Genomic DNA, 21,922 nt, shown 5'->3' on the forward strand with positions numbered 1-21,922 from the left:
CTCCAAATCTGCAGATGACATGAAACTGGATGGGCGGCTGAGCTGAGAGTATGATGCAGAAATGCTTCAGTGTGGTTTAGATGAGTTCAATGATTGGACAGATGCAGTATAATGTGGATAAACGCGAGGTTATCAACATTGATAGCAAAAACAAAAAGGTGGATTATTATCTGAATAATTACAAATTGAGAGAAGGGAATGGGCAATGAGACCTGGGTGTTATCATACACTGGTTGCTAAAGGTAAGTGTTCAGGTACAGCAGGAGTTCAAGAAGGCAAATGGTACGTTGGCCTTCATAGCGAGAGGATTCAAGAACAGGAGCAGGGATGTCTTGCTGCAATTGTACAGGGCCTTGGTGAGACCACACCTGGAATATTGTGTGTGGTTTTGGTCTCCTTATCTGAGGAAGGATGCTCTTGCTCTACAGGGATTGCACTGAAGGTTTATCCAATTGATTCCTGGGACGGCAGGGCTGATCAATGAGGGGAGGTTGAATCGGTGAGGATAATATTCACTGGACTTCAGAAAATTGAGGGGGTCCTCATAGAAACCTATAAACGTTTGGACAGTGTTGATGCAGGAAAGATATTCCTGATGAAGGAAGAGTCCAGAACCTAAGGACACGGGTAAATCATGTAGGACTGAGGTGAGGAGAATTTTCATCACTGAGAGAGTGGGGAGCCTGTGGAATTCACTATCACAGAAAGCAGTGAGGCCAGAACATTGTATGATTTCAAGAAAGATTTGGATAGAGCATTTGGTGCTTCATAAATCAAAGGATAGGGAGGGAAAGCAGGACCAAGATATTGAGTTGGATGGGCAGCCATGATGATAATGAGTGGCTGCGCAGACTCAATGGGCCGAATGGCCTACACCTGCTTCTATTTACTTTGTTTCTATAAAGCTATTTGTGGTCACTGCATTGATTATTGCTTTAAAAAACATACCTGCTTCACATCTGCTGTCGTTAACTGTTAGGACTTAGATGTGACTGCGATGTAGCTGACTCTCAGCTGCCCCTGTGAAAGGTCTTATGAAGCCATTCAGTTCAAGGGCAATTAGGGATGGGCAACACATACTTACCTTGAGCAACACTCACATCCCATAAAAGATTGAAAAGAACATGCTGATTTTTATTAATGTATAGATCACTGGTTAGCTCTCAACTGGAGTATTAGGGACAATTCTGGACTCTGCACTGTGTGTCCAGAGGAGGTTCACCCAGAAGTTACCAGCAATGGGTAGCACACAAAGAAATTGCTGGAGAAACTCAGCAGGTCTGACAGCATCTGTGGAGAGAGAAACAGAGTTCATATTTTGAGTCGGCTATGACTCTTCGCCTTCAAACCTTCTCTCTCCCCAGGTGTTGCCAGACCTGCTCCAGCACTTTCTGTTTTTATTTCAAAGCACCAGCATCTGCAAGACTTTGTTTTTATTACATAAAAAAATTCAGCAGCGAGCAGAGATTGCAAATGTTTGGGTTGTTCCTCCTTGGAACAGAGACGGTGAGAGTTAATGTCACTGAGGTTTTTGTGAAAGTTGCTGATTGGATTAAGTGAGAGAAAAACTTAATAAACAGAGGTCACAAGATCTAAACTCGGTGAGAAAGCAGATCAAGAGAAATGCTTTTTCTCTCAGATGCTCGTTACAGTGTGGAATTCTCTCTCTCAGAAGTGGAGAAAGCTGGGGCCATAAAGGTATTCAAGGTGAAGTTCAATTTTTGGCAGATAATGGATTTCAGGATTACGGGAGTTGGGGCATGCAGACAAGGAAGTGGAGCTGAGATCTGCCATGATCTTATTAAATAATGCAGCAGGCTCAAAAGGGCTGAATAGCCTAATCCTACCATTAAGTCAAAAGTTCCTATGTTTCCACTCAATGAGATGTCAGGATATAAAACGATCTGAACAAGAAGGTGATGGAGATGGAATCCTGAAACACTTTTTTAAAAAGGAGTTGTGTAAGTGTTTGATTGTGCAAGTTTATGGCCAAAGAACAGATATGTGGGACTAAGCAAGAATCAACACAGGCACAATGAGCTGAAGGAATCCACCTCTTTAAGTTTTTCACACATGTCTAATTTCTGTTCTCGAAGAACTGAGTGAATTTGAGGGGATTTGACATCACATTACATTTAATGTCTGTCCATTACATTACAGTTACCTCCAGGAGTGCCCTATGCTAATGATATGGAATAAAAACAGTTTCTCTTACTTGCAGAAGGCGTGTAAACATTCTCGAAGAGTCACTCCTTCACCATTCTCCAAGATGTTTAAACAAATTGGACATTCAAAATCTTCCCCAGTCGATATTAGGTTTTGTTCATCTGTTTCCAACAAGAGTTTGTAATTCTTTTGTCGCTTCAGCAGCTTGGACTGCATATAAATCAAACACAGAACACACAGTACAGAAACAGGCCATTCAGTCTATACCAGTAGTTCTGATCCATTGAAGCCTCTTCCTGTCTTTCCTTCTCTAACTCTACTATCATAACCCTCTTTTCCCTTCTTCATTTTAACTTGTCTAACTTCTCCTTAAATGTATCTGTACGCTCACTTCAAACATATCCACTGGAAGCGAGTTCAACATTTTTACAGATCGTTGAGTAAAGAAGGTTCTTCTGAATTCTCAATGGATTTCGCAGTGAACATCTTATATTGTGTCCTTTGTCACAATGAAAACAAAATTCTCTTTGTATTCATTCATCATCCAGGACAAAGTTGCCTGACTAACACTGTTCACTCACCCAACTACCTTTGACATTTATTCCCTATCTCAAAGTGGCGCCAGTATGTACCATCTCTAAGATACACAGCAGAAGTCCACCAACGCTCCTTCAACAGCACCTTCCAAACCCAGGACCTCTCCCACCTAGAAGGACAAGGGCAGCAGATAAAAAGAAACCCTGCCATCTGCAATTTCCCCTCCAAGTCACACACCATCCTGACTTGGAAATATATTGTTGTCACTTCACTCTGACTGGGACAAAATCCTGGATCTCACTTCATAACATCACTGTGGGTCAACCTATGCCCAAGGATTACAGCAATTGAAGAAGGCAGCTTGCTACACTCTGCAAAAAGTATATTAAACAAGATCTTTTTATAATTTGAGAGACCTTTATTATATTGACCAGGTAACTAATTTGCTAGTTACCTAACTGACTATATAGACGCCACTAGTAGGCAGTCTGTATTATATTAGGAGGAAGTGAGGACTGTAGATGTTGGAGATTAGAGCTGAGATAGAGGGTGCTGGAAAAGCACAGCCAGTCAGGCAGCATCTCCTGCTCCTGGCCTGCTTTGCTTTTCCAGCACCACACAGTTTGAGTCTGTATTATATTGACAAACACTGTGAAAGAAATGAAAAGTTAAGATTACAGCTAGATAAATGTGAAATGCAAACTCAGACTAGATTTTAGAAAGAGAATTCCCTCCCTTAAAGTTACTAAATTCCCAGAGTTATTCTGTCTTCGGTTATTGAAAATTGCAAGTTCTAATCTCTGCTGGAATGCACGTGTGTGCAATATAAGGTTCTTGAATCCTTTCATCTTGTTACACTTGAGACACAAACCACAGCTATTGACCGTTACTAACTGGTCTGTAAAACTCTCACACTACAGGGGATACTCAGCCGTGGAAGCAGATGTTAGGGAGGGGAACAGTAATGTTGCACACCACATTCTCTGAGTGGCAGGAGGTCAGTAACTGACAGCTGTAAAAGCCTTGACCAGAATGTTTGCAACATCAGAGAGGGTTACCCGCTCAGGTCAATGGTGCTGGACCCTCAATTCCAGAACGGCTGCTTGAACTTTGCATATCCATTGCTCACAAAGGAAGCAATACATATAAAAGTAAAGATGTGTGTGAATGGGATTTCCAAAACATTACATCTGGGCTAAACACTTTTGAAGAGAAGGTCCAAGTTTATTGGATTTCTTTGAAGTGGTCAATTTTCTTTTGAAGAGGTGATATACCCAATTGGTTTGATCCAAGGACACCTTTGGGAGGTCAAATGCTCTTTGGAATTGTGAAAAAAAATGGACATTAACAAGCATTGTTAACTGATTTTTTTTAAAAGGCTGGGAGTAAGTGCCAAGTTACAGAGGTGTACCTTTTAAACAGCCCTGATCTGCACTCTCTCCACAGGCCCGGCTCCCGTTAACACTCCCTCCCCAGAACAAAGATCCAACTATTCAGGGCACTTTCTCCTCAGTTGGATTTGCAGAGTTGGGTGTTTTCTGAAAAGCAATGACACCTTTCATTCTCACCTTTTCATTAACATTGTTAAAGTTGAATGGGCCTTGAGATTTTCACTTGATAGCCAATGTATTAAGGCAATGGAGACAGGTTGATGGCCTTAAGTGGGCAAAATATTTAGCTACTGAAAGGACTAGCTAGACCCAAGGGTTGGCAGAGCCATGAGCACCTTACCCCATTGGCAAACCCACCCCCCTCCTTTTATCATGACAAGCGAGTCAGGGGTGAGTGGGTATATTTTACCTGTCCCTAGCTCTCACTATGATGGTGGTAAGGTGGGGAAAGGGAGGGGCCTAAAATCCAGACCAATGTTTCTGATACATTTAAGATTGGGAAGAATTTGGAAAGAATACAAAGTTACAAATTTCCAACCGGATGGACCTATCAATGACAATGTAAATATATGGGAACGGGGGACCAAGTGAATCAACTGGCTTTCCTCCCAGCCAGGAATTTTTCTGGTTGGGTTACAATCCAAACGACTATACCAGGAACCCGGATGTGGTGGGATACCTGATGTAAACTTCTCCGAGATACAAACTGTAACACTGACCAATTAGGAATGGTGCCCAGTTTCAGTGTTGGGGAGGCTCTAACATTGTGGCTCAGGGACAGGGTCACCAGACTACCTCGTGATGTGGAGACTACTGACGGACTGGTAGCAGGAGTGGCAGTGATACCATGTGGGCACCCTCAGGGAGGGACCTCAGGGAGAGGCCCTCAGGGAGGGATTTGGAGCTTCTGTTATTAAATTGCCTCCATTTCCAGATTCCCAACATTGTGGGGGGAGGGAGGGTGGGGTCTGGTGTGAGACTGGATTGGGGTGGGGTACTGATATAACTGCGATTGTGATAACCCCTACAAGACCCATGGGACATCACAAATTAATCTTCTTGTGGAGCTCACTGACTATGACTTCCCTTGGTAACAGGCAATGGCCTGCCCAACCAGAACTCAGCACCCTGAGCCCTTCATAAAACAGGCCCGGGTGATTAAAAACAAAAACAAAATCAAAAACAAAGTCAAGGTGATCTGGTGGTAGGAAAGACATTCGGTTGCGTACAATAACACGTCCTGATATAAGGAGCAAACCAGATAAAGTAGATCCAGGGATGGGTCTGCAGAACTGTCTGTTCCAGGTTGGGACTAGCCTACATACACCATAGGTTTTTTGGTGTTCAACAAAAAACAACATTCCTTTCCAGTTGGGATTCCTGAGTTATTACAGCAGCTAAACTAAATCTTCCGATGACCACTACTGACGCCATGTTGTACAAGCTAGCTGGACTCTTGGTCATCATGCCACCAACTTCCTTTTCAGATTAGGATCTACAGGGCCTGTATTGTCCAGTAAGGTAGAGGAAACCACTGGGTAGTCTAATGAAGACAGTCTTAAAAAGAGACCGTTTATTGAATGACAGCAATCAGGTATGGGTTACATTGACAGACATCATTGCGAAGACTCTGAGGAGATCTCGGTCTATCTTACACTAACTTCACAGGTTTGGTGAAGCTCCAGCATTATCATAGAAGCCCTACAATGCAGATGGAGGCCATTTGGCCCATCAGGTCAGCATTGAACTTTACAGAGCATCAACCCTATACCCAGAACCCCACATTTACCATAGTTATCCTGCCTAACCTGCACATTCCTGGATACTATGGGACAATTTAGCATGGTCGATCCACCTAACCTGCATATCTTTGGACTGTGGGAGGAAACAGGAGCACCCGGAGGAAACCAACCCAGGCACAGGGAGAATGTGCAAACTCCACACAGACAGTCAACCGAGGGTGGAATCAAACCAGGGTCCCTGGCGCTGTCAGGCAATAGTGCTAACCACTGATCCACCATGTCCTTGTATAAATGTATAGAGTTGCACTCGAGCTTATGGGCCGTCAGTATTCACCATTTGTAGTGTGGAAATTTTGAAAACATTCCACTTTAACGCAATAGGATTGAAGCACAGTGGAAGCTAGTAATGGACAGTGAAAAGAGGAAAAGCAGAAATCAAACAGAACATTAAAAAACCAAAGGGGTATTGAAAAACGGCAAAAGCATTACCTGTTCATATTGTTTAAAACTTTCTTCTTCATTCTTCATCCTCTGGAGCTCTTCTTCATCAGGTTGATATATGTCTGGGACTTGGTAGTTGTCTGGTCTGGCTGTGCTACACATTTCACAACCTGGACGGGTTGGTTTATTAATGTATGTGCAACCTGAACACACCCAACCAATCTGAGAGAGAGAGAGAGAGAGAAGAAAAGGAGAAACATCATTTATTTCATCCAATGGCTTTGTGTTTTACAGCTTATCGAAAGCAAAGACTTGGTGCCTTCCATTAGGTACCGAGTATTAGGACATTATCATTAGGCTCTAGAACCAGGGATGTTTAATTTTCAGCAGCAGTTGCTGTTGGGATCTTGAAGAAGTTGAAGCTATATTTCCTTCTCTCGATTACAACCAAAGGTTGGGAGCTCCCTTCCTAAGCTGCTAGATTGCATGTGAGGCAAATCTGTTTTCTGGACTTGCCTTTTGCCAAGATGTGTATCTGGGATGTGACCATATTGGAACAGTTAATTAGTAATAGTTACTGTATCCATTATTCTGTTAAGTTTTTCAATAGAATTAAGTTATTCCGGGTTCTTTCTTTCTTTTGTTGTAGAGTCGGTTCTGCTATAATGCATGTTTCTTCAACGCAAATTGGCTATAACACACTTGAAGAATTTAGACCATGATTTGGAGAGTGCGAACTTTCCCTAACTATATTGGCTATCATGCAATTCTGGTCCCATTGGTTTCAGTGGTGCTGCTGTTATGCAATTATCTTATAAGGCAGGATCGCACAGGAATGGAACCATCATGTTATATCAGAACTGACTATCGTTTAACTAGTGTTCGAATAAATTGTGTTCTGCTTAATGTCGAATAGCTTGACCAAGCGAATTGGGTCTGAAACACAACACCTAATATTTACCTTTAAAATAAGAAAAAGTTAGACTCTTGGCTACTTCCTAATATATTTTGAGGGGGTCTGGTCTGGTCCATAACATTAATACAATGGAGCTGGTGATGAGAAAAATCGTTACCTTTGCTGATTCCTCTGGCAAAGTGTTTGCTTCATTTGACTGTACTTGGGCACCACGTGCTTCCAACTTAAGAAAAGCATCTTCACTGTTCAGTTTTGAATTGAACATACCTAGAAGAAAGGGATGAGTTTAATTTTCTGAAATCTTCTCTCTCATCAACAGCCAAAGCAACATCAATGCCAATCATTTCTTGAAATTTGTCGTTTTATTAACAGCCTAGAGACTCTCCTTCTGATGATCTACAAATAAAGGTGTAGAATTCAGCAGCATTATTTGCATATACTGTCTTCTTCTGCAAAAACTTGATTTCACCCAAATCATGCCAGAAAAACACTGGTGAGTTTGTGACACGTGTCATTACTGACGTATAAACGGGCCAGCAATTTTGCCAATAATGCAGCACAAGTTGTGATTCTCCAGCACTCGTTGATCGATTCAGGCCACAAATTCTGTTCGATCTGTGGATACAGGAAAAGTGAGTGAGATGCCCCACTCTGGAAAGGCGTTACATAAACGCAAGTCTTTGTTCAGGATGGGGTGGAATTGGTAAACCGTACCCATTTACACTTGAAGCCTGGTCACATGGCAACAGCGCAAGGACGTCAGCTGATGTGCACATAAACTTGTGGAGTTAACTCCACTCAGAATGTGACACATACTTGTGGAGGTGGAATTTGAAAAGGTTCCCGGTCCAGATCAGAGAAGAACACTCCATCTGGCAGTGCCAAGCTCTGTGCCAGATCCCACCACAGGGGATTCCCATTCATTTGGAAAGAGACCAGCCTGTGGAAGGAAGTGGTCACATTGGATTTGTCTGAGAAGTGAAAGCCAAGTGTCATCAACTAAAGCCATGCTATTAAAGTCTAGTTTCCATATTAATTGAGTTTTTACATTTAGTGTTTTCACTGTGTGCTGCACCTACACACACACACACATAGATACACCATGGGTGCTGGGGAATATAATTTGAGAGTGTGGTGCTCGGAAAGCACAGCCGGTTAGGCAGCAGCTGAGGAGCAGGAGAACCGATGTTTCGGGCATAAGCCCTTTATCAGGAATGAGGCTTGTGGGTCGGGGCTGAGAGATAAATGGGATGGGGGGATGGGGTTGGGGGGAGGTAGCTGGGAAAGCAATAGGTGGATGAAGGTGAGGGAGAAGGTGATAAGTCAGAGGGGTTAGTGATGGAAGAGATGGGATGGTGGTGCCGAGTTGGAGGCTTGGGACAGGGATAAGGTGGGGGAGGGGAAATGATGAAACTGTTGAAATCCACATATATCCCATGTGGGTGCAGGATATAAGCACCACTACCATATGGCAGTAGTGTAGAGGGAAACAAAGAAAAAAAATGAGAAAAGAAAATATAACCAGGAGAGTTGGAATCTCCTCAGTTAAAAAAAAAGTCTGGCTTCCAATGGTGCAGTGGTAACATCCCTACCTCTGGGCCAAGAGGCCTGGGTTCAAGTCCGACCTGCTCCAAAGGTGTGTCACAACAGGAGAGAACAGGCTGATTAGATAATATCTTCCATGTCAACTGCAATTTCCTCACAGCCAATGCATGGACCCCACAGCCAAACCAACATGATGGGTTCAAAGTGGGATGGGGGATGGAGAGGGAGAGCAGGTGTACGATAGTTCACACAAGGGATCACACCCACTCGCAACCCAGGCCTGTTCTGTCACACTTGGGTGTGTCTGTGGCTATTGGGCAAAGACTGTGTATTTGTGAAAAAGCAAAATACAGTTGTTATCTTTCCTTGCCCCTCCCAATGCCTTGCAATGGGGCTCTCAGTCTCAGATGGCTGGAGGGCCTCCCAATGGCTCTCAAGTGTTCCAGATTTCACCCTGGCCCCAATTTAAAAATTCTGGCTGTGCTCTCTGTATGATAAATCCCATACGTGAGGAGGTGGCAGCTTAGTTACGATGACCCTGAAAGAATAGTCCAGGGAGAAAGTGAGGTCTGCAGATGCTGGAGATCAAAGTTGAAACTTTATTGCTGGAACAGCACAGCAGGTCAGGCAGCAATAGTCCAGGGGCCTAGCCTGATGCTGTAGGTGTATGTTTCAAATCCTACCATTGTAACTGGTAAGATCTTTGAAACAAATAATAAGAATGAATAAAAATCTGGAATTGGAAAAGTTAGTTTCAGCAATGCTGATTATAAAATAATCATTGCTTGCTGTAAAAACTCATTTGGCTGACTGTTGAATTTTTTTACGAAGGAAATCTGCTGTCCTTATCCAGCCTGGCCTATATGTGACTCCAGTCCCATAGCAATATAATTGACTTTTCACCGCCCTCTGAAATGTTCAAGGGCTTGCCAGTGACACCTACATCCTACAAAACAATGAAGAAAATATAAAAATTAGCTTCAGAGAAGTAGCAAGACAAGATTTTAAAGTTTGCTGTGAGGTACGAGAGCCAAGTCTGAATGGGCTTGGACATTTCTCTAGGACAGAAACAGCTCAGGTGGGGGAGTGGAATCTAACATAAATCTTTAAGAATATGAAGAGGTTTGATAGATTAGATACAGCGAAAATTTTCAACCTGTGAGGGAGCGGAGATTTAAAAGTCATAAATGTAGAGAGTCACAAACAAATCCAGTGAGGAATTAACAAGAAATGTCTTTATGAAGGGAGTGTTAAAAAACTGGAACTTGACATATTAGTTTGGCTGTGAGGTCCATGCATTGGCTGTGAGGAAATTGCAGTTGACATGGAAGATATTATTTTGAGTCAAATAATATTAAACAAATGCCCAATAAGCGTATAATGGAAAAAAATCAAAGAAATGGTGATTGGCTGAGATAGAATAAGTAAAATTGGAAGTAGGGGGTTTATGTGGAACACTAGCATGGACCAGTTGGGCTGAATGGCCTGTTTCTGTGTAAACACTCTGTAATACCAGAGAATTGTTGGGAATTCGCACAGATTACATTGGCCTGTTGGTGATATAATTAGGAGTTTGTAACATGATTTTTTTCTCTTCTAGGTGTTAGTAATAAATGGAACATCAAACTTTGGCCAAAATCCCTCCCTAAAGGCATTTTGGATTAACTTAAGTTCAAGAAGGCAGTTCATCACCACCTTCTCAAGGGCAGCTGGGGGTCAGGCAATAAAAGTTGGTCAGCCCACTTCCCACGAATGAATAAAGAATGAATAACTCATTATGTAGATTGTCCGACCAGAGAGGAGGCCATATTGGATTTGGTACTTGGTAACGAACCGGGACAAGTGATGGGCTTGTTAGTGGATGAACATTTTGGAGATGGTGACCACAATTCTGTGACTTTCACCTTGGTTATGGAGAGAGATAGGTGCGTGCAACAGGGTAGGTTTTACAATTGGGGGAAGGGTAAATACGATGCTGTAAGACAGGATCTGAGGAGCATAAGATGGGAGCATAGTCTGTCAGGGAAGGATGTCGTGGAAATGTGGAACTTTTTCAAGAAACAGATACGACGTGTCCTGGATATGTATATACCTGTCAGGCAGGAAAGAGATGGTCGTGTGAGGGAATCTTGGTTGATGAGGGAGATTGAATGTTTTGTAAAGAGGAAGAAGGAGGCTTACATAAGGTTGAGGAAACAAGGTTCAGACAGAGCGTTGGAGGGATACAGGATAGCCATAAGTGAGCTGAAGAAAGGGATTAGGAGAGCTAAGAGAGGGCATGAAAATTCTTTGGCGGGTAGGATCAAGGATAACCCCAAGGCCTTTTATGTGAATGTGAGAAACATGAGAATGACGAGAACGAGGGTAGGTCCGATCAAGGACAGTAGTGGGAGACTGTGTATTGAGTCGGAAGAGATAGGAGAGGTCTTGAATGAGTACTTTTCTTCAGTATTTACAAATGAGAGGGACCGTATTGTTGAAGAGGAGAGTATGAAATGGACTGATAAGCTAGAAGAGATACTTGTTGGGAAGGAAGATGTGTTGGGCATTTTGAAAAACTTGAGGATAGACAAGTCCCCCGGGCCTGACGGGATATATCCTAGGATTATGTAGGAAGCAAGCGAGGAAATTGCAGAGCCGTTGGCAATGATCATTTCGTCTTCACTTTCAATGGGGGTGGTACCAAGGGACTGGAGAGTGGCGAATGTTGTGCCCCTGTTCAAAAAGGGAATAGGGATAACCCTGGGAATTACAGGCCGGTTAGTCTTACTTCGTTGGTAGGCAAAGTAATGGAAAGGGTACTGAGGGATAGGATTTTTGAGTATCTGGAAAGACACTGCTTGATTAGGGACAGCCAGCATGGGTTTGTGAGGGGTAGGTCTTGCCTTACTAGTCTTATTGAATTCTTTGAGGAGGTGACCAAGCATGTGGATGAGGGTAGTGCAGTGGATGTAGTGTACATGGATTTTAGTAAGGCATTTGATAAGGTTCCCCATGGTAGGCTTATGTGGAAAGTCAGGAGGCACGGGATAGAGGGAAATTGGGCCAGTTGGATAGAAAACTGGCTAACCGGTCGAAGTCAGAGAGTGGTGGTAGATGGTAAATATTCAACCTGGAACCCAGTTACATGTGGAGTTCCGCAGGGATCAGTTCTGGGTCCTCTGCTGTTTGTAATTTTTATTAATGACTTGGAAGAGGGAGTCGAAGGGTGGGTCAGTAAATTTGCTGATGAGACGAAGATTGGTGGAGTTGTGGATAGTGAGGAGGGCTGTTGTCGGCTGCAAAGGGACTTAGATATGATGCAGAGCTGGGCTGAGGAGTGGCAGATGGAGTTCAACCCTGTCAAGTGTGAGGTTGTCCATTTTGGAAGGACAAATAAGAATGCGGAATACAGGGTTAACGGTTTGTGAAATGATTTCTTCCTCTCTTCAAACAAACAGGTTAAACATTAATAACCCCTTAGTCTTTTGCACTATGCCTCTACACAAGGCCTCTGGCTTCTCCTCACCCTCCGTTAAAAGTATTTTTTAAAAAACACTTTTTTAACACCTCACAGTTCTGAAGAAGAGTCATATTGGTCTCAAAGCTTTAACTCTGTTTTTCTCTCTCCACAGATGCTGCCAGACCTGCTGAGGTTCTCCAGCATTCTGTGTGTTTGTTTCAGATTTCCAGCACCTGCAGTATTTTGCTTTTATATTAATAGGTTAAGCTTCGATTCTAACATTCCTGATGAAGGGCTTATGCCCGAAATGTCGATTCTACTGCTCCTCGGATGCTGTCTGACCTGCTGTGCTTTTCCAGCACCATATACTCAACTCTGAGCTCCAGCATCTGCAGTCCTCACTCTCTCCCTTTGATTCTGACCGTAATGTTTGGATTTGTGCAGATAGGGACCTGTGTTGCTGCGTGGAAATTCTGGTTGGTTTGGAAAATGAGGGTTTATTGGGCTCCTTATTTAGCAATAATGAGTTTCAGCACATTGCTTCTATTGTTGAAATTAACTCAGCGACAGGATCATGACAAACAGTCGACTTGGAGACCATCAGTTTGGCAACTTGAACATCTCCCATTCAAATCTTGTCCTGTTTTAAGAATCTAGGTTGTTAGTTAGGGTGGTACAGTAGCTCAGTGGTTGGTACTGCTGCCTCACAGTGCCAGGGACCCAGATTCGATTTCATCCTCAGGCAAACTCTGTCTGTGCAGAGTTTGCATGTTCTCCCCGTGTCTGTGTGTGTATCCTCCAGGTGCTCCAGTTTCCTCCCACAGTCCAAAGATGTGCAGATTAGGTGGTTTGGCCATGCTAAATTGCCCGTGATGTCCAAGGATGTGCAGGCTAAGTGGGAAATATAGGGTTATGGGTTTGGGTGGGATGTCACATGAGTGTGAACTTGATGGGACGAATGGCCTGCTTCCAGGGATTCTGTGAAGTATTACAGTTCCATTATTTGGCCTGTAACATCGTTTGACATCAGAAGAGGCAATTCAGCCCCTCATATCAGTTCCTCCATTAAATAGATTTGTTTTACTCACCTATTGGGTGAGTATTTATTGCCCACTCCGAGCTGCCCTTGAACTGTGTAGCTTGCCAATTTCAACGGCCAGTTGACAGTCGGCAATTGCCGTGGGTCTGGAGTCACATTAGGCCAGACTGGGTCTGGATGGCAGATTTCCTTCTTTGAAAGACGTTAGTGAGCCCGATGAGGTTCTCCCAACAACCAACAATGGTTTCACAGTCATCAGTAGATTCTTAATTCCAGATTTTTTTTAGAATTGAGTTCAAATCCCAGGTACCCAGAACATCAGCTGAGGATCTGGATGAAGTATAACAATAATACCACAGGCCATCAGCTCCCCACTTTGTAGATGACTATACCTTAACAATGAATGCCCCTCACATAGCAAAAGTCTATCAATCTCAGTTGACTCCCAACCACAGCAGCTTGTTGTTGGGCAGAGGGTTCCAGGTTTCCATTAGCCTTTCTCTGAAGAGGTGTTTCCTGAAATGAATACTTACCACTGGCTGTCTCTGCTGCTTGTAGAAGTAGGATCCGATCCAGTTCACACTGCCTCTGTCTGAGGTTGGCTTGCTTGCCTGATAGGAGATACATAAATGCCGTGTCCCCATCCTTTCGAATGCCATGGAATTGCAAGGTTTCATGGTCCTTTGCCAATCGATGAGCAATGATCCACTGCTGCAGTTTCGGATGAAAACTGTAATCATTATAGACCTTTATGGGCAACATGAGACAACAAATAACATCCATTCAATGAGACTTTCAAATTGACTCAAAAAAATAAACTGCCTTTGTCTATCGCCTTTTTAACAACCCGAGGCTATTCTGAGCTTTACAACCCAATGAGGACCTTTCAAATGCAGTGATGGTGATTGAGGGTTAAGTATTGACCAGGTCACAGCACAGAACTCACTGACTCTTCTTCTTCAAAAAAGCCATGGGATCCAGTTGAGAGAGCAGGAAAGACATTGGTTTATTGTATCATTTGAATGGTGTCACCTTCTTTAGTGGAGCTTTTCCACAGTGCTAAACTAAACTAAAGTACATTATACAGAATTCCCCAGAGTCAGATTTGAACACACAACCTTCTGCCTCAGAGGTAAGGGTGCTGTTTTTGAGCTAAAGCCAACATTGCATTGATAAGACAAGCAGCTTAGAATTTGCACTGATGGCGGGCGGGCTAGGGGTCAAAGTGTGTCTCATGGAAAATTAGTCAGACCTCCAAAGAAGTGGTATTAACCAGTTACAAAGAGATCATCGAGAGATCTCTGACAAATTAGATTGCTCAACACCTTACTGCCCTCAGGTATGGAAAGCGTGTGGTGACTAACTCACCTCCTGACTCCCCTAAGCCTGTCCATCATCTCCAAGGCTCAAATCAGGAGTGTGAGGGAAATCTCCCCACTTTCCTGGGTGAGTGCAGCCCCAACAACACTCAAGACGTTTCACACCATACAGGACAGAACATCCCACTTGATTGAACCTCTTTCACCATTTAAGACACCCACTCTGTCCACCAGCGATATATAACAACAGTAATGTCTACTATCTAGGTTTTTATTTGATGAGGGGAAGGGTCTGGGGGGCATTATATTTCAATTTTACCCTCATTTGGATTGGTGATGGGGGAGGTGAACAAAATTTCTGTTTCCAACAGCTCTATCAGTCTCTCATTCCCCAACTTGACTGACATTTCCCACCTTCTCAAGCAGCTGTCTTCCACAAGGCCTCCCTGTTCAACATGGTTCCAGGTCTCAGGTTGAGTTATATCATGTACAGTGTGCTGCTTGTAGCTTCTCCATATCAACATGAAGCCCCTCAAGCCTGCCATGTCATTCAACAAGATCATGGCTGATCTGTCAGTAGCCTCAACTCCACATTCTGACTTATTTCCCATTCTCTTTGACCGTCTTGTTATTCAAGAATCCATCCACCTCTGTAATATGTTTAATGACTCACCTCCGTCAATCCCTGGGAAAAACAGAGTTCCAAAAGCACTCATCCCTCTTACAGAATAAAATTTCTCCTCATCTCAGTCTTGAATGGGTTACCCTTTTTTTAAACATTGCCCCATAATTCCAGTCCCTCCTACAAGAGGTAATGGCATTTCAATGCCAATCCTGTAAGGTTCCCTCAGGAACTTACACATAACTTTAGTCAACCATAACAGATTTGCTAAGACTTAGTTTTGGTACAGGTAAGACTTGAACCTAAGTCGCCTGGTTCATAAGTAGTGACCCTCTCACAGCACCACAGGTTTCCCTTTAGCTATATGGCTTGTTCCTTCCACAAAGAGCTTCACTAAAATAGTCAAACACGATTTCCCTTTCACAAAACTACATTGACCTGCCTGATTACCTGTACACTGAAAATTTCTAAGTGCTCTCCCACAACCTCAAAACATGATTCCAGAATATTCCCTAAGACAGACGGGAAGCTAACTGGCCTGCAGATTTCTGCTTTCTGCCTCCCTTCCTTTCGCGAATAGGCAAGTCTCATTCGCTGTTTTCCAATCTGATGGGACCTTTCAGGAATCTGGGCCATTTTACAAAATGCAAACCAATACATCTCCTATTTCAGCAGCCACTCCTTTTAAGAAAATAGGGTGAATTTCATTAGGTTCTGGACACTTGTAAGGTTTTAGTTGTAATAACTTTCTCGGTACCCTCTCCCTAGTGAATGGAGTTACGTCCTTCCATCCCCTTCAGTTTTTTGACACATATGTATTTCTGGGAGGTTCTAGCTTGGTCCTTTCTCAATTGGGCTTCAAGAAGCACCTCTTCCAATCCTGAATTAAGAAGAACGATTTGAAACAAGCCATCGTCCTGGTTGAAGAGCTGGTGAAAAAGGAAGACTAACAGAGGTTTGAAATAGGAAAGGAAAGATTCACCCTGTTAGGAGCTTTCTATAGGCCTCCAAATTGATCCAGCGATGTAGAGAAAAGAATAGCAAAGATGATTCTCAATAAGAGCGAGAGTGGATGTCGTGGGGTACTTTAACTTCCCCAATATTGACTGGGAATACTATAGTTCAAGTAGTTTAGATGGGTCAGTTTTTGATCAATGTGTGTAGGGGGTTTTCTGACACAGGTTGTGGACAGGCCAACAAGGGGCAATGCCATATTGGATTTGGTACTGGGAATGAGCCTGGCCAGGCGTTAGATTTGGAGGTAGGTGAGCACTTTGGCGATAGTGACCATAATTTGGTTATGTTTACAAAAGCAGTGGGCAGGGATAGGAATATACTGCAGAGAAAGAGGTATATCTGAGGGAAAGGCAATTATGATGGGACTAGGCAAGATTTAGGATGCAAAAGATGGGGGAGGAAACTGCAGGGGATGGACACACTTGAAATGTGGAGCTTATTCATGGAACAGCTATTGCAGGTCCTTGGTAAGTACATGCCTATTAGGCAGTGAGGTAGTTGTTAAGAGAGGGAGCCATGGTTTACTAAAGAAGTTGAAGCTCTTGTCAAGAAGAAGAAGAAGGCTTATGTGAGGATGAGTGTGAAGGCTCAGTTAGGAGGTTGGAGAGTTACAAGTTAGCCAGAAAAGATCTAAAGAGAGGGCTAAGAAGAGCCAGGAGGGGACATGAGAAGTTGTTGGCAGATAGGATCAAAGAAAACCCTAAGGCCTTCTATCGGTATATCAGGAATAAAAGAATGACTAGAGTAAGAGTAGGGCCAATCAAAGACACTAGTGAAAAGTTGTGTGTGGGTCCTGAGGACATAGGGGAAACGCTTAATGAATACTTTTTGTCAGTATTCACATTGGAAAAGGGCAATGTTAGTGAGAATACGGAGATACAGGCTACTAGATTAGATGGGATTGAAGTTGACAAAGAGGAGGTTTTAGAAATTTTGGAAGATCTGAAAATAGTTAAGATTCCTGGGCTGGATAGGATTTATTCTCAGATTCTCTGGGAAGCCAGGGAGGAGAGTGCAGAGCCTTTGGCTTCAATCTTTATGTCATCATTGTCGACAGGAGTAGTGCCAGAAGACTGAAGGATAGCGAATGTTGTTCCGTTGTTTAAAAAGGGGAGTGGGGACAACCCTGAGAATTCTAGATCAAGTGAGCCTTACTCCGGTTGTAGATAAGGTGCTGGAAAAGGTTATAAGAGATAGGATTTATAATCATCTGGAAAGGAATAGTTTAATTAGGAATATTCAACATGTTTTTGTGAAGGGTAGGTCATGCCTCACTAACCTTATTGAGTTCTTTGAGAAGGTGACAAAACAGGTGGATGAAGGTAAAGCGGTTGATGTGGTGTACATGGACTTCAGTAAGGCATTTGGTAAGGTTCCACATGGTAGGCCATTGCACAAAATCCGGAGTTTTGGGATTGAAGGTGATCTTGTGGTTTGGATCAGAAATTGGCTAGCTGAAAGACAACAGAAGGTGGTGGTTGGTGGGAAATGTTCATCCTGGAGCACAGTTACCAGTGGTGTGCCACAAGGATCTGTTTTGGGGCCATTGCTGTTTGTCATTTTTATAAATGATCTGGAGGTTGACATAAAAGGATGGGCTAGTAAATTTGCGGATGACACTAAAGTAGGCAGAGTTGTGGATAGTGCTGAAGGATGTTGTGGGTTACAGAGGGGCATAGATAAGATGCAGAACTGGGCTGAGAAGTGGCAAATGGAGTTTAATGTGGAAAAGTGTGAGGTTGTTCACTTTGGAAGAAGTAACAGGAATGCAGAGTACTGGGCTAATGGTAAAACTTTTGGCAGTGTAGATTAACAGAGATTAGATTACTTACAGTGTGGAAACAGGCCCTTCGGCCCAACAAGTCCACACCGCCCCTCCGAAGCGCAACCCACCCATACACCTACATCTATCCCTTACCTAACACTACGGGCAATTTAGCATGGCCAATTCACCTGACCTGCACATCTTTGGACTGTGGGAGGAAAGCCACGCAGACACGGGGAGAATGTGCAAACTCCACACAGTCAGTCGCCTGAGGCGGGAATTGAACCCGGGTCTCTGGCACTGTGAGGCAACAGTGCTAACCACTGTGCTACCATGCCGCCCATCTCGGTCAAGATCAGAGTGATGCTAGAAAAACACAGCAGGTCAGGCAGCACTCGAGGAGCAGGAAAATCGACGAAGGGCCTTTGCCCGAAACGTCGATTTTCCTGCTCCTTGGATGCTGCCTGACCTGCTGTGCTTTTCCAGCACCACTCTAATCCTGACTCTAATCTCCAGCATCTGCAGTACCCACTGCGGCCAGAGAGATCTCAGTGTCCAGGTGCATAAATCTCTGAAAAGTTGCCACCCAGGTCGATAGGGTTGTTAAGAAGGCATATGGTGTGTTGGCGTTTATTGGTAGGGGGATTAAGTTTCGGAGCCACAAGGACATGCTTCAGTTGTACAAGACCGTACCTGGAATATTGCGTGCAGTTTAGGTCACTGCATTAAAGGAAGGATGTGGAAGCTTTGGAAAGGGTTCAGAGGAGATTTACTAGGATGTTGCCTGGTATGGAAGGAAGGTCTTATGAGAGACTTGAGGCTATTTTCATTAGAGAGAAGAAGGTTGAGAGGTGACTTAATCGAGACGTATACAATAATCAGAGGATTAGATAGGGTGGACAGTGAGACCTTTTTCTTTGGATGGTGAAGGCTAACACGAGGGGACATAGCTTTAAATTGGGGGTGATAGATTTAGGACAGATATCAGGGATAGTTTCTTTACTCAGAGAGTAGTAAGGGCGTGGAATGGCCTGCCTGCAACAGTAGTAGACTCACCAACATGAATGGTATTTAAATGGGCATTGGATATACATATGGATAATAATGGAATGGTGTAGGTTAGATGGGCATTAGATTAATTTCACTGTTTGGCGCAACATCGAGGACCGAAGGACCTGTACTATGCTATAACGTTCTATGTTCTATATTCTAAGTGGGGCACAGTCCTTTAGAGCTTCGACAGTTAGTAATGAGAGTGCAGGTCTAGGTTGTGGTGAAGTTACAACTGAATAATCACAAAAGTGTTTGTTCTAAAATTGAAGGAAATGGCTCTTTGCATTCTGGACGTTAGGATCTGCTTCCATTCAGAAACACAAGTCATATCACACGCTGTTTCCCGCTCATACTTACTGCTGATAGAAGAAACCTGTGTAGGGTTGACTTTAGCTCAATAACAGCACACTCACCCCTTAGAGAGGAGGTTGTGGGTTCAAGTCCTGCTGTGAGAAATTGTGTGTAAAAGAAGTTAGCATTTTACAATAACATTTTGTTTCCGTAGTATAGGTTTCGCTTTTGCCTTTGGTGTTAGCATTTGTTTTTGGGTTGGTGCGCACACATTTTGACCCCTTGTTTGTCCCATCCCCAAGAGTGGTTGGTGGGGACTGAGTCTTTTTGCTGAAAAGAGTGGGGGAACCTATCAGAAGCAAATGTGGGATAGAACCAGCCTTTGGTTGGAGGAGCGACTCCTTTTAAACTTTTCCAGTTACACCTACCGATATTTTGTAAAACAGCCTGGAAGGACACACAGGAACCCCTCGGCCAGATACAGGGGGATCCCTCCTCACTCAGACACATTGGATCCACTTCTGACAGACATAGTGGATCCCCCTCGGTCAGACACAGTGGATCCCCCTCGGTCAGACACAGTGGATTCACCCCTCACTTGAGCACAGTGGATCCCCTTCAGCCGGACACAGTTGATCCCCCTTCTGTTGGACCAGCCTGATTTATATGAAAGATTGTAACAACTTACCAAGCCTCCTTCGACAGCTCCTTAAACACTACAACCTGCAAACTCCCTTTCAAGATCCCACCATCCTCAATTGGAATTACACTGCAGTTCCTTCACTGCACCTGGATGAAAATCCCGGGACTTTGCCCTTAACACTACTAATCCTCCCTCATTCTGTCCTCTGTGGACTGTGGTAGCTCACCACCAAGAGACAATTGCCTTGTCAGCACTACTCACATCCAGTGAAATAATTTAAACAGTCAGTAAATAATGCGCCAAAATAACAGACAATCATGGTTATAGCTAAGCATGGATATATTTGTGATGAAATTATTTTGGTCAAAATCATTTTAACAAGCAAACCCCAGGAGTGACGCCATACTCAGGAAAGGTCAATCTGTCTCCTTTCATTTCGGGGATGTGCACTTAATGTGGGTGTCTTTTTTTTCAAACTGCAACGAGTCTACCCAGTATATTGAACTGAAATATTGAAGTCTGTAGCCTCATAGTGGACTGGAGATTTAGACCAAGAAAAGGTTGGAATACCATGAACCCAATACTCGTTCACTGCATCTGTCGTCTATCCCTCAAGGTTTCACAGTTCAGTATCAGTTGGTGGGAGGTCTGCAGACCCTCCATTAGTTTCTTACTTCCGTGGGATAAATAGATGGAACAGTGTAACAGTCCTCAAAAAGCACTCGTAAAAACCACAGAGGAGGTATGTTTTGTGAATTAAAGTTGAAACTAGTCACCAAAGTTTTATGATGCCTGTTTTCATATCTGAATATCAGGAAGAATACTTTGTATGAAAAGAAAACAGTAGACTTACAACTACTAGCTGCCTTAACGCTCTGTATAATCAATGACGTGCTTTAGAAATCTAGTTACAGTTGTATTGAAAAAGATCAATTTTTAATTTCAGTTACACCACACTGTAAACTTTTGCTATAAATTCTGTGTCCTCTGTGTGATCTTATACTCCACAACCACCTGATGAAGAAGCAGCGCTCCGAAAGCTAGCGCTTCCAAAACCTGTTGGACTATAACCTGGTGTCGTGTGATTTTTAACTTTGTCCACCCCAGTCCATCATTGGCACTGACACGTCATAGTTACAGTTGTAGCAATTAATTTGCTCACTCATAGTCCCTACAAATAATAATATGGTATTAAGCAGCTAATCTGTTTTTATGATGTTAAAGAGAGATCAATATTAGCCAGGACACCAAACAAGCTTTCTACTAATTATTGTTTTAAAAGAAGGCTTATTGCATTAGTGCATTCCTTGTCTTAAGTCCTCCTGTTTCACTTATCTTCCCAGTACAGGACCGCCTTAACAAAACTTATTCAACGTCATTACAGTGAACAGGAAGGGTGTAGTTAGAGTTCGGAAACCAGCCAAACCTTACTCGTGCTATAATTTCAAGTGCATTCCAGGAAGTGGAATGGTTTGATGTTCTGCCAAATATTTCAGTGAGGATTCAGACACACAAGCCTCCTGTTATAAGGACGCCAGATCAGCTGTGAATGATAAACCCGAAACTATGCATCCATCTTTTATTAAAAACACAAAATTGCATAATCCCAAAATAAGCAACCCCAACTCTTTGAATGGAAATGGATGGTGACATCTTGCAAAATGTCCAGATTACAGAGGAGGAAGTGCTGGATGTCTAGAAATGGTTAAAAGTGGATAAATCCCCAGGACCTGATCAGGTGTACCCGAGAACTCTGTGGGAAGCTAGAGAAGTGATCGCTGGGCCTATTGCTGAGATATTCATATCAACGATAGTCACAAATGAGGTGCCGGAAGACTGGAGGTTTGCAAATGTGGTGCCACTATTTAAGAAGGGCGATAAAGACAAGCCAGGGAACTATAGACTGGTGAGCCTGACCTCAGTGGTGGGCAAGTTGTTGGAGGGAATCCTGAGGGACAGGATGTACATGTATTTGGAAAGGCAAGGACTGATT

General features: G+C 43.3%; 1 protein-coding gene across 1 annotated transcript in view; it reads right to left on the reverse strand.

The window, feature by feature from the left end:
• rbck1 (RanBP-type and C3HC4-type zinc finger containing 1) overlaps positions 1-21,922 on the reverse strand; it is a 48,728-nt gene that overhangs the window by 12,762 nt on the left and 14,044 nt on the right. Inside the window, exons 4-8 of the mRNA XM_043710078.1 lie at positions 19,353-19,441; positions 13,753-13,966; positions 7,351-7,460; positions 6,326-6,499; positions 2,216-2,376 (exon numbers count right to left, since the gene is read on the reverse strand). Coding sequence (XP_043566013.1) covers positions 2,216-2,376; positions 6,326-6,499; positions 7,351-7,460; positions 13,753-13,966; positions 19,353-19,441 — 748 coding nt within the window. The remainder of the gene's footprint in view (positions 1-2,215; positions 2,377-6,325; positions 6,500-7,350; positions 7,461-13,752; positions 13,967-19,352; positions 19,442-21,922) is intronic.

The sequence above is a fragment of the Chiloscyllium plagiosum genome, chromosome 20, assembly GCF_004010195.1.
Source record: "Chiloscyllium plagiosum isolate BGI_BamShark_2017 chromosome 20, ASM401019v2, whole genome shotgun sequence".
In the NCBI taxonomy this organism is placed as follows: Eukaryota; Metazoa; Chordata; class Chondrichthyes; order Orectolobiformes; family Hemiscylliidae; genus Chiloscyllium; species Chiloscyllium plagiosum.